The 13062-nt window shown below is 45.0% G+C and overlaps 1 protein-coding gene across 4 annotated transcripts in view; it reads right to left on the bottom strand.

Moving 5' to 3' along the window:
- mob2a (MOB kinase activator 2a) overlaps positions 1–13062 on the bottom strand; it is a 58403-nt gene that overhangs the window by 8385 nt on the left and 36956 nt on the right. Inside the window, exon 1 of one of the 4 annotated variants that reach the window (XM_020102106.2) lies at positions 6428–6609. The exons of the other annotated variants lie outside the window; for them this stretch is intronic. Within the exon in view, the coding sequence (XP_019957665.1) occupies positions 6428–6543 (116 nt within the window). The 5' untranslated portion in view covers positions 6544–6609. Of the gene's footprint in view, positions 1–6427; positions 6610–13062 lie in introns of those variants that run through there. 4 annotated transcript variants of the gene reach the window in all.

Genomic DNA, 13062 nt, shown 5'->3' with positions numbered 1-13062 from the left:
GCTCCTGGACCGAAAGGAGCTGTTCTAGCAGCACTGATGACGAGGGACCATAAACACTACTTTTTCAGCAGCAGCCAAGAACCTTCTCATTTTCACTTGGACTTCTGCAGCAAGTAACTTTGCAGGAAATAGCTTGTTTTTCTGCAGGGTGACATGGAGCCAGAGATATTAGGAAGACTAGAGGACAGAGGGGAGAGTAGGAACAGAGGGGGGAGAAAGGAATGAGGAGAGGAGGTAGATTGACACAGGCCCAGCTGATATCCATGGGAACTAATAAACACTTACAAAACATGACAGGACTGTGGAGTACAAGGCCTCTTGGCCAGAGCAGTGTTCAAAAGCCCTCTGCAGTTTAATTCCCCTCTCCAGGAAGCGTCGCCCTGCCTTCCACCTCGGCAAACAAGGGAAGGCAAATCAACAGGCGTACGCACACAGAGCCCGCAGCCCCATACTTTGTAAATGTTTACATGTCAGCTGTTGTCTTAATTCTTCCATCAGGAGAAATGCTGCCTTTGAGCCACTTATAGAAATGTTACAATCCGAATGAGACACTCACAGAATCACGTTCACAGACGCACTCGACACGGCTCGGGTTCTCGTTTGTTGGGTAATCGAGGTATTTGACTCTTCCTATCTTGCAGTACCTGAGCTAGTTTAGGCCTCATTTAAAAACACGAGGACACAGCCGATTGTAATGCTGTCGATTTATTAATGAGCGTCCACTTTCTGTTTCACCTCCTGTTGCTTTGCTCTCTTTCTGTGCCGTGTTCAGATTGTTTTTCCTTCTGTCCTCCTCATGGCTGCTGGCTCACCTGTCCAAACACTCCATTGTTCAGGGTCAAAACCTCAGGCCTCACAGTCTCACACTCAACCACTTTCCCTTTATCTTTCAGCCCTTAACTATCCCCCTGCCCCATTAGCTCCTTGTTCAACTCCCTCCAGGAACTCCACTCCAGCTCACTGATTAATAACTCTTCCCTTATTTCCAATTTGAAGTTCCTTCTCATGATTGTTGTACAATTTCTTTCTTTTCTCCTTATCACCGTCTGCTTCCTCTCCCCCTCCAAAAACAAACCATTCTTCCTGCTCATAAGGGCACAGACAGATTCATGAGGTCAGTGTGGTTTAGCGCTGTGAGCTACATGTTCCATCATGTGAAAGAGCTTTACCCGAGGAAAGCGCCTCATCCACAGACACCGTCAGCTCTCACAACTTTTCAAAGGTTTCGCTAAGCACTGTTCCGTTCCCGTGAAAAGTTCAAGTCAGTTCTTTCTCGCCCCCCGCCCACCCCTTCCTTTTGAAAACATTCTGTTGCACTGAGCCATTTCCTGTGAATCTCCCTCCCTCTGTAATTTCATAATTTTCCATATAAATGCCTCCTCCGCCTTTTTGCGAACATTTGTGTGGTAAGGGGAGGTGAAATTCTGGAGCCATTCGTTTATTTTAGGATAAAGAAAACTTCCTCTATGCCAACACTCCTCCCCTCATACGTACATAGTCTTCCTTCACTACAACACACACACACACAGATTTGTCTGTTCTTGGTAAAGTTCTCCCAGGCAAGTCTTTGCCATAAAAGGCAACAGATGCTTCCTTCTCCTCACCAGATCAGGGACAGATCATGGCAGGCCAGAAGGCAGGAGTGGAGGGGAAGTGAGGCCAGGGGGGGGGCTGCAGCCAAGGCCTGTCTGGCACCAACAGGAACCAGTCTGAGTGTGATACAGGCTCACAATCCAGAAAACCCTGGTCAGGCTTGGTGGAATAAAACATCACATGTGCAAAACTGATATGTTTTGAACCTTTCGAGCTCACGTGGAGGCTGAGGAGCAGGAAGACACACAGCCTGGTGTTTATCTGCAATAAACATAATAAGGAAATGGGGCTGTATAGTCGGGTGACATGGAGGTCAGAGGCGCTGAGTTGAGGACTTACCTGACAGCTGTTCAACTCTGTCTGTTAGCCACTCTCTTACCCCTTTCACTTTTCCCAGCAACACTACCCCCACCCCACTGTCCGGCCTTCTTCACTCACTAACTCTCCTCTTGTACAAAACCACCAGTATCCCACTTACACACACACATACACCTAAACACATGCACACACACATAGCCCCCTCTCCCTTTCCATGGCCAACCCAGCTGGTCCCACAACAGCTGTCTCATGAGCCTGATCCCACCAGAGACCTCGAGAAAATTGAGAAGAAGCGAGTCCTGTCTGGTCTGAGAAAGTGTGTATTCATCAGGATTTGATTAGAGTGTGTCACACAAACACATCTTTTTGGCTTCAGACACTGAATATGCACTTGGTTCTAAAATAAACGTGTAAAGAGGAGCAGGGCCTCTGGCAGGTACACCACAATACCATCTCATTACCAGAACCTGGTTCCAATTAATCCTGGAATCACTTGGGGCCACATTACGGAGCTCTGCTTGAGCACTTTCTCTAAAATACGATCATTTGCTACAGAGCTCTCTCTCTCTCTCCTTCCCTCTTGTGCACACACACACACACACACACCAATGCTTCTGCAGAGAAAATGATCAAACCACGCTGACGGATTTTTTTCCATAGTTATCACCTAAACACCAAATCATGGACGGATTCCATCAATGTGGGCCTGGACTTTTTTATTGGGTCTTTCTGTGATTTGAACAAAACTCAACTCTGAAACCTCTTTAAATAAAAAGGCCCATGTAATGACTTTCCCCTTTAGGCTGCAGCTCCTGCCAAGTCCCATATTGCACAATTGGAGCCTTCTGGATCATAAAGGAATCTAACTATTGGCATATGGATGCAGTCAATACGATCTGCAAGGGTGCAAATGCAACCATCCAGCTGCTACTCATCTGTATGATCTGCTCTCAGGAAAGTAACTGTACAAAGTGAACCATTTAGCTGGTGTTAAATGATCCCAGATCTAAAATCAAATGAGGAAAATACGATCAAGCTAGAGGCAGAAAGGAGCCTAATCTTCAGTGCTGATAAAGAACGCCTTACTACAGGACATTTTCTCTATCACTCAAGAACAAGAAGAGGAAGTCCAAGGTGCAAAGATATACTCTTCTGGTCCCATCTCGTTTCCAATGCAGTGCTGCTTTACTGGAAATCAGAGCCAGCATCTATGATAAGAACGTGAGAGGTTGTCTACTCAGGGACAGCAGAGACATCCAACACCTTATCCTGACCTGACTTTCAAACAAATAGCTGATAAGTTAGAAAAATAATCAATCAAATGTCAGGAAGTTCCATTGTTTGCTCCACTGTCAAAAGATTCTCGGGCTCTGAGCATTCATAAATCATCAATAGCAAGAGGATATCTCACCATTCCTTAGCCAAAAGACTAGAACTGAGTGATTGAGGCTTCAGCTTCAGGCAGGAGGATCAGTTTTCTCCAAGGCCTCCTGATCTATTTCAGGATTTAAATTAAATAGACGCAATGGCTCTTCCCCCCCCAAAAACAAAAACCACCGATGGAGGAGCGCAGGCAGTCTACACACACCAAAGCTAAACCACAGCAGCCATTACAGGGCTAAAAAGAGACAGAGTTAAGGACGGACTAAAGCAGAGGTTCGGCTTTGCACTGCTCTAGTGCACAGAGTGAGCGCTCTGTTGGAGTTGCTTTTTTTATTTTAAAGCACTAAAACAGAAATACTCGTCACTTTTAGACCTGAAGAGATAAGAGGGAAAGAAAAACAAAGAACGTCCAGCTGCCACCACTTAATCAGGAGCATCAACGGGGGCTGCAGCGGCACAGTAAATCAGTAAATGAGAGTCAGGCCACGCACACAAAGATAGAAGTACACACACACACACACACACACACACACACACACACACACACACACACACACACACACACACACACTTTAACTACTGACCCTATCTCAGCAGCTCTGCCTACCTCCATCTCCTTCTCCCCTTGTCATCCTGTGCTAAATCCCATTCAGTGGCTCTCAGGCCTGGAGAGTACGTAAGGACCCCCTGCCAGCACCATGATGGAGCCTCATCAACATCACAACACACATGTGACAAGAACAGGGGGAAAAAAAAGGTGGTGGGGGGGGGATAAGGCCAAGCTACTGGTTTAACACTTGGCAAACGTAACCCTTGTTGGAAGTGGGTTAGCTCCAACACTGATTTTGACCCAATAGGAAGCGATGGATGTTAATCATATGACTGAGGGGCTTAATGAGATTTCTGCTGAATGGTTACTGGATCAAATAATAAGCAAGGCGATGTGTACATGTGTGGATTGCGGGGGGCTTGATCCAGAGTATTCAAGCAGTCAATGTGAGCAAAAGATTTGGCTAAATAAGGGATTGAAGATTCAATACCCACGCTCAGGGGACAAGACTGCTAATAGCTATTCCAGCTATCTTTATTTACAGTATAGTATGTTGTATTAATATCTGCTAAGCTCAAGGCAGTCAGCCCTTCACTGAAGGAGGAAACAGTTTTAGAGTAGAGCTATAAACAGGTCTACAGCTCCCCCCACGCCCCCATAAAACCTAAAACTATGCATCCTTGTTAACTTTGATGGAGTGTTTTTTGTTCACTGTTTCCTCAACATGTAAGATCTGTGAAAATCCCCTTTTGTTCCCCCCCAGGCAAAGAAATTAAAGGTGCATTTCCTTAGTAACCAGCTGATTTCTTAAGTAAGATGGTTGAGTTCCTGTTTGAAAAAAAAAGGAGCAGCAGGACTTGTCTCTACCTGTCACAGCTCTTGCAACAGACATAACAACATACTTACAATAACACTCTCCTGCTCACATCCTGCCTACAGTCTGTGAGGAGATCCTAAGATGGTGGACACTCACTACCAACCCCCCACTTCTTCCCACATGTGCCCTATGGGCTGCTGCCGCTTGAAAACACACCTGTCCCCAGACATGAAAGGTAAGATGCTCTGTCCCCTGGAGGAACACACTCTAAAGCCGTTTTCAGACAGGACCTCTGGGTAAAATCCAGAGAATTTGCTATGGAGTTTACCCAGAGTTTGTCTTTCACACATGCACAACGCAGCAGTTCTTCTTCTGCACAGACGCTTTCACAAACAGCATCAAATCCTCAGCGTTATTCAGGCGAGAGGTGGAGCAGCCGGGTGCAGGAAGTGACATATTAACTCTGCTGCTGAGATTACGTTTATGTGAGTTTTTAATCACCACAAACTCTCTAGATATCTTTGTTGGTGTCTTTTATGTTTACTGCTCTTTTTCTTTTTTTTTTAATTTCATGTTTGCGTCTGTCACGTGTAAGAAGCGTCATCAACCCCCCCCACACTCGCTCGGGGTGAATCCCCTGCTGTGTTCTCACTTCGACTTCTCCTGGATTTCGACGGACTGTATGCTAAGAGGCCAGGTGGATGAAGTCAGTAGAAACTGTGGAGCGTCTCACTCGGACATTTATGTTCATAAAGGCACGTCCTTCAAAGAAAATACAGAGGATCTGCACAGTCCAGTGCATGTCTGAAAGCGGTTATAGTGACATGTCTTTTCCACACGACACAGAGTAAATACCCAAATGTGAAATGCAATTTTAATTTTGACTTGCATGGGTTCTCTGCACAGATTAATCACCACTGAGGTTTTTGTTTCTGACGATATGAATGACACAGAAACACACTTAACACTCCTATTTGGGTCATGCATTCTTTAAGTCTTACGTCTGCTCAGCTGTGGTTTGAAATATAGCTTACAGTGTAAAGTTAGGATTGAGAGGTGAACCCTGAAAACAACTATATTTTAAACTTTAAACTTTCATCTTCCCTTCCACATCAAATGTTTTCCAACTTGGGCTCACAATATTTACGATCTGAAGCTTCTCTTCTAGTTCTGCTAAAACAACCCAGGTTTTTTGTAAATGTAAATCACTGTGATTTGCAATAATTCCCTCACGGGCCTCCTGCATGTTTTATTAGACGAGGATGAGAACTCAGTGTCACGTTTCTCTTCCTCTTGTTGAGTCTTGTTACTGAAGAGCTGCAGGAAGAGGAATTCAGGCGACACGTCCCCATCACCACCGGCTTCTAAATTGCTGTGACCCCGGAACCTGCGGGTCCTCAAGGGGACTCGTGTAATTACCACGACCGAGGAGGAGACAATGACTTCTCCCGCTGCAGAGGTGCGGACCAACAGATCTTAACATAAGCGAGAGCTTTCAGATAACAGACGGGACGTGAACGCAACGTTACGTTTGTAAAACTTTAAAAAATTGGTCGAAGATCAAATATGACGTCGGACAATTACTCGATACAAATACACAGAAGACGAAGTTTTAAGTCCATGACATATTCATCACAGTAAAACACCATTTACTCGGACTATAAGAGTAGTACAACTCTTGTTAGTAGTGGTTGTTAAGTCGCATTTACAGTACAGGCGAAGTGTTCAGGAGATTCGAGTTATCACAAAGTTAAAAGAAGTTTTACCTGAGCACTTTCCCGACTGCCTGAAGAACCATTTTGCAACTTAGTCCGTTTTTGGAGTTTCTCTGAGAGTGCATGTCCGTCTTATCTCCAGAGAAGGAGCAATAATCTCCCACCATAGTTTAAAACATGAAGACGCGTCCGGACACGACAGAGTCTGACTTGAACTGTCTCTGAGCTGCGCGAGACACACACAAAAAAAAAAAAAAGACACCCACTGAGTGGAGACTTTCCCCACCGGGCCCGCCCACATCTGACTGTCTAGTCCAATCGGGGGAGGGGATGGGGTTGAGTGGGAGGGGCGTGGTGACGCCACAGCCTGCCCATGTTGACGTGGTTCGTGCTTTCTCATCTCGTGCGTTGTTACAATGTAGCAACAGGTGGGCGCGCGCGCGAGTGTGCACGACGATGAATGTGAAAAGGTTTTGACACCTCAGCTTCTCAACGAGCAGGAGAGACGTCACCGATACATCACCAGCGATCGATCAGCCCTCAAATGTGATCAGAGCTTGAGTTCATGTTGCAGAAGTTCAGGTTTGACCTGAAGTGGATTTGCCTCCTGGAAGAAGCTGCCACTCATATCACACTGACACACCCACAAGCGTATTAAAAACAAAATCTATACTTATAAAGATAAACTGTAATTATCAAACTGCAGTAGTGTTATTATAAGAGATACTTTATCGAAATATCTTTATCAAGCTGTCATGAAAAAGCAATGTAATTACTGCTTAATATTTTACAGTTTGACCAAACAAACCACATGCGTTAACTTGAATTAAGCATTTCTGCATTGTTAAAACTGATTCGAAAGATTTTATGTTGGTGCACAACTGCAAACATAAACGCAGCTGCCGATACGTCTGTGAAAGTCTCATATCTTCCAGTTTTATCAGCCAACCAATAAATCTGTGAAGAGCTTAGTTTTGAATTGTAGATGTTGAACTAGGCATTAAAGCAAATATGTAAAATCGTTCTAATCGTACTAGAAGGACTTGTAAGTTAGCCTCAAAAAGCTGGCCTGTTTACTACTTCAACGCAACGCAGCACACAACCTGAAGTAAAAAGTGTGTGAGGTGCCAGGTGAAGCACAGTGTGTGTGTGTGTGTGTGTGTGTGTGTGTGTGTGTGTGTGTGTGTGTGTGTGTGTTGGGATCGTGGGGCCACATTCCTGCTGCTGATTCTGAACTTCACCTGCAGTCCAACTATGACAGGCTGGCAGCAGTCAGGCATGTTCAAACAGGACTACCAGAGCCGGAGAGACGGAGAGGGAATCAAACAAAGCCTGTTTGAAGGTGACTGATTCATTAGAATATCTGGAGACGTTTTCCCCGCATCTGTGGGGCAAGGCTTCACCCGGTGGCAATTCTTTGAAACCAATCATTTTTGAAGATTCATATCATGGACTTGATTTAAAGTTCCAGTATGTTGGAAATTCTAATGAAATGTTCAACAGAAAGCTGAGCCACTTGAGTACAGAGTGAAAAAGAGGACAGTGGATGGTGGGAGTCATGCAACTCATGAGAAGATTACAGCTGGTGTTAAAGGAGCTCATTCCCTCGCACGTCTTCCCTCTAATTACCGCCTCACAACAAACGACCTCTCTTATTCTCTTCTTCACACATTTCTCGGTTTGATTCTTTACTGGCCTCTCCCTCTCATCGTCCCTCCAACAAGATTTCCTCTCTGCCTCCTCAGACAAAAAACTTGTTAGGCCACGATGGAGTGAGTCGGCGATGTGAGAAACACAAGACCACCAGGCAGCTGGGTGGGGGTAAGCAGTCAGGAGACAGAGATAAAAGAGATTGTGAGGGTGTGTGAAGACTGTGTATGGGAGTGTGTAATTTGCGTGTGCAGAGGTATGTGTGCGGAGTCTGCACACATGCCAGTGGAGCATGTTTACTGTGGACTGTTGGATCTTCTGAGACGCCGCTTGTTTATGTGTGATCTGCAGAAACCATCTAAAAGAATCACAGGGAGAGAGGGTCTGACAGGCACCCCTCTGCACCCTCACCCAGCGTGACCGACCGCCTTCCTGCCCCACCACTGGGACCGCACACTGGACTCTGGCTGGGTGGTGGGGGGAGTTGGGCGATGCAGAGGAAAGACACCAGAACAGAGAATTGACCCCCCCCCCTCCCCTTTTGCGCTAAATATAGCATCAGCCTGCCTGGGCCGTAAAGAATACAGAGTGCAACAGGAGGAACATGGGGGGAACGTGTGCGTGTGCGTATGTGTGCATAAATGAGTTGGCGACTTAATCAGAGACTGTGTAAGCGGGTGAGGAAATGCTGGGGAGGGGATACAAGGACCTGTCACCAGATATAAATGTGTGTGTTATTTTAGTGAGGCGACTAAAAAGCTTATTTTGGTGTTTGTTCTTAAATTCTTACTCTCATTAGGACATTGAATTTTTACGACACTATAGAAAGCCTGCTTGTATGTAGCTTCATACATCATATATACTGCCGCTATGTGATATACTACAGTGTAATACTGCTGTAACAGTTGAAACATGTGACCACTCAGGAGCTGCTGTAATGGAAATCCTGTGCTCAGGGAACTTTCCATTAATTTGCGTCTAACTATTGGCTCCGTGCGGGCACTGAAAATAGAAGACATCCATTCAAGATCACTGGGGCTTGGCCTGGACCTGGGCCTCTGCGCTCCCTGCTGTGTTACTGTGGACAAAGTGCTTTAATGAATCGGGCGTGAAAGTTAAAGAGCAGGTGGCGTAAACCATAAAATGGCCTCCTCCTTGGTCTAACAGGTCATACGCAGGCACGTCTCTAGTCTGAGGAGTTTTACTAGCTTAGCCCTAACAGAGCAGGTGGAGACAGAGCCGGTGCCATCCAGCCACGCAAGTTAGACCCCTCTTACGCAACGTCTGACGTGGATGGAAACCAACGGTCGCATTCCATCGTCTGGCAGACAGAGGTTTACTCTTTCTTCCCTGTGTTGAAAGTCACAGTCCCTTCCACTGTGCAGACAAGACATCACTCAACCACCACCTGCTCTCACCAAAGCAGATGTTGTTGCAAGGCACAGATTATTCCAGAACATATACTCAGCCTTTCACAGGGAGCCCAACAAAGACAGGATGTGTGCTGTGATAAAAAAGCCCAATTCAGATTAAATGCGTGTGGCATACTATGGGTTGCAATAAGGTTCACATAAAATGTTTTATTAATGTAAAAACACAAACTATTTTCTTTAGACTGAACCACGTGTAGCCGGAGTTTTTAATCAGGACTGATTCAAGTATAGACCTCATCAAAAAACAACCACCCCACAGATACAACCAGTAAAAGCCCAGACTTAATTAGAAAACACTTCACAAGGAGGGAGCAGGAGAAATACAGGACGTTTATGGAAAAATGACGCCACAGAGCTTGTGACAGCTGCGTCACGTCTTAATCAGATAAGTGAAGCAATAACAGTAAGCACAATAACTTAAACAATAACCGATCACAGCGATATATATGACGACGCTGGGTAAAAAATTCATGCTATTCAAATTATTAGCGCGTCATAATGCAAAAAGGTGGGAGGCATTTGACAAAGAAACATGTTTTATTAATATGTTCAAACTCAGGAACGAAGGCGCTGATGTTAAAAAGATATACTGGATTGTTAAACTACAACAAAATGGACACGAAAACATTAAATCTGAGTCGGACATTTTGGCGTGTTCGTCTGCAGAGCTCTCCTCGCTCGCTCAGAGAGATACATTGCTGGCACAACAGGTTGGGTCTGAAAGTCAGCTGACATTCCACCTATTTGAGACAAAGAAAACACTGATTCCAGGCCAGCAGTAAATGAGTCACAACCGCAGCAGATGTGCCTTGGGGCTTGGCAACAGCTCATGCCAGAGTGAAATATCCGGCCAATCACAGCAAAGATGAAAATGACAGACAGGTCAAGCGTCCAAATGCGTTAAAACCAAAAATGATTTGTATGAATGTGAAGTTGCGCTGTTAGTCCCTCAGTTGGGTGTTGCGTTCTGGGTGTGTGGGAGTGTGTAGTGTGTTTAGGTAAGGTCTTAGGCAGTGAAAACAGAGAACACTGAAGGTCTTTGGAGCCAGGGGTTTTTTCTATAGACCCAGATAAAGGTCAGCAGGGCCAGGAGACACTCGGCACACTGAACCCAGCGACCTGCCCTGCAATACCAACCTCTTCAGACGGACAAAAGAGTCCTGTGTTTGCTGCTACAGCGAGAAAAAAGTAAATACAACAAAAAAATGCATCATCAGTCTCACACGCTCTCCGACTGAAAACAGAAAGAACTGATCCTCGAACAAGAAAATCTGTTTAACTAACTCCCACAGACAACTCCACCCTTCTACCTTCCATTTCCACAACACTGCAGATAAATGGACAGCACAGCATGAAACACTAAGTGTGCATGGCCTGTATGAGAGTGTGGAGTGTGTGTCTGTGCATGTGCAGACAAAGTTAGATAGGCAGCATTGAACCTGGCAAAGCAGCCGGAGTGCACCTCTGTGTTTACTGACTTTTAAAAAGACAGAGTTTGGTAACATTGTGAGGTAATGTGGGATCATGGGAGGTGATGACTTCACCACCATCACTGCAGTCGGCTTGTACCCAGATTCCTTTAGTGTTCATCTTTCAGGAGGTTTTTACATAGAGACAAATTAATCACAGAACATCTCCTCTAAAAATGAACCAGTTGTTTGAATCCAGTATAAAAAGGTGAATAAAGATGAATAAAGCAGTTTCACTTAAAAAATCATTGTTTTTCTGATGCTGTTAAGTGGACAGAGTAAGTTTTCAAGGGTCTGCGAGCCGACCTGTCGCTAAAGTATTCTCAGCTTATTTCTCAAATGGCGTCCATGACAAAAACCCTTCATTCGCCTAAAATATAACAATGAAGATCTAAAAAGTGTATTGTCTGGCTCAAAAGTGGATGAGAAGTAAATTTAGCTTCTGGCAGATGACCACAATGCTGGCACACAGGCGACCAGATGAAAATGATCGAAATGACAGATTTCTCTATTTATGGAAATATTTGCTATAATGAAAGAACACAAATCGATAAAACATATAACATAGGTCTTGTCGTAAGAAATTATAATGGGACATGTGGGTATAATATCTTTTTAACACCAATACCTTTTATTACTGCCATCATAGTTTTCTTGAAAGGTAATTTATCAAGTCATTTAAAAAGCCCTTATTATTTATTTCCCATCACTTTTTCCTTGACCTATTCTTTCCTTTCCACCTTTAAGGCCTTGAAGTCCTCTTTCTCTCTTTGCGTGCACGCTCTGTTTCTCCCTGGCTTCATATCTTCTTTGCATTCCTGTAGGGGAAGGGCTGCATGCAAAGACATGCCACTGCTCTCTGTACACACAGCCTGGCTAAACAAAGAAGAGAGGAGAAAAGCTGAGGAGGAGAAAGAGTAACACGAACAGTGAATCAAAGAAGGTCAAGAGCAGAAGATCTAAGAAGTATAATTTTCAGGTCGGAATGAAGTGGCTTTTCTTGTTTTGCGAGGCAGACGTGTGAACCTGATGAGCAAACATATTAGTGTTTGTCTTCATGCTCCGTTTCACAGCAGCAATGGCACAAAGGGAAAATGCAAGCCTGTCTGATTGTCACATCAGTGTTAATCCAATTAGAAGTCAAGTTAGTTTGGATTTGAAAAATGTTTAAAAACTTCCAGGCAATGGTTCGAGTGGAGGAAGTTTGGAAGGAAGGAATTATGTTTGCCGTGTTCTGACTAGTTTATGACTGAGGGAAGAGAGGGCTTGAGCAAGATGGATGACAGGAGATGAGAACTACCAGACCCGCATCCAGACATTTATAAATCACCATCTCCATGGATACGGCTTAGATTAAGCACGTATCGCATTAGCTGGGATAAGCCAGAATGTAATATTAAGAGAGATGAAATGGGAGAAGATACGGGAAGGGAGGAAGGAAGTGAGTGCGAGAGATGAGATTAGTTAATCGAGAGAGATGTGCGGTGGAGGGCAGGGACGTGAAAAACAGAGAAGATAAAAAGGAGCAATCGTAATAACAAAGTTTGGACTAGACGAGAGAGGAGTGTAAGAGTTTGGCTCAATGTGGGAGGCTGTCACAGCATGCCCCGGCCGACCGCTTGCTACACTCCTCCTCCCAACATTCCTTTACCGGGGAGTCTCTATCCATCCTAACCTGGCCAGCTAAACACCTGTCTCCCACACAGAGATGATAAGAAAAGTATAACCCCGGGGCTCAGGAGATAGGTCAAGGTATATGATGTAGAGCTCAGCGAACTGATAAGGCAACAACGTTATGAATTAGTGAGACGAGGGGTGGAGGAGGAGACAGGTGAGGCCGCTGACCTGTGGAATAACCTTTGACATGCTGCTGCATCACAGGTGTTCACAACAACCACCAGTGTGAGAGCTGGTCCTCGGGCCTGCAGGTAACAGGGGAATGGTAATGAGGTTGAACTGCAGGTGAGCGGCAGAGTCACTCCATCATCAGCGTCACAAGATTAATCGCAGGACAAAAGCAGTGAGGCGCCGACTAAGTGTGAGAGAGTGGATGTTCTGCGCCTTTACAGCCTGCGACAGAGGAGCGAGCGATCCCATCACTGAAGAGACAATAATGCGAGAACAGCGTGTAACT

The sequence above is a fragment of the Paralichthys olivaceus genome, chromosome 7 (assembly GCF_024713975.1).
Source record: "Paralichthys olivaceus isolate ysfri-2021 chromosome 7, ASM2471397v2, whole genome shotgun sequence".
In the NCBI taxonomy this organism is placed as follows: Eukaryota; Metazoa; Chordata; class Actinopteri; order Pleuronectiformes; family Paralichthyidae; genus Paralichthys; species Paralichthys olivaceus.
This window is presented reverse-complemented; position numbering and strand designations above follow the sequence as displayed.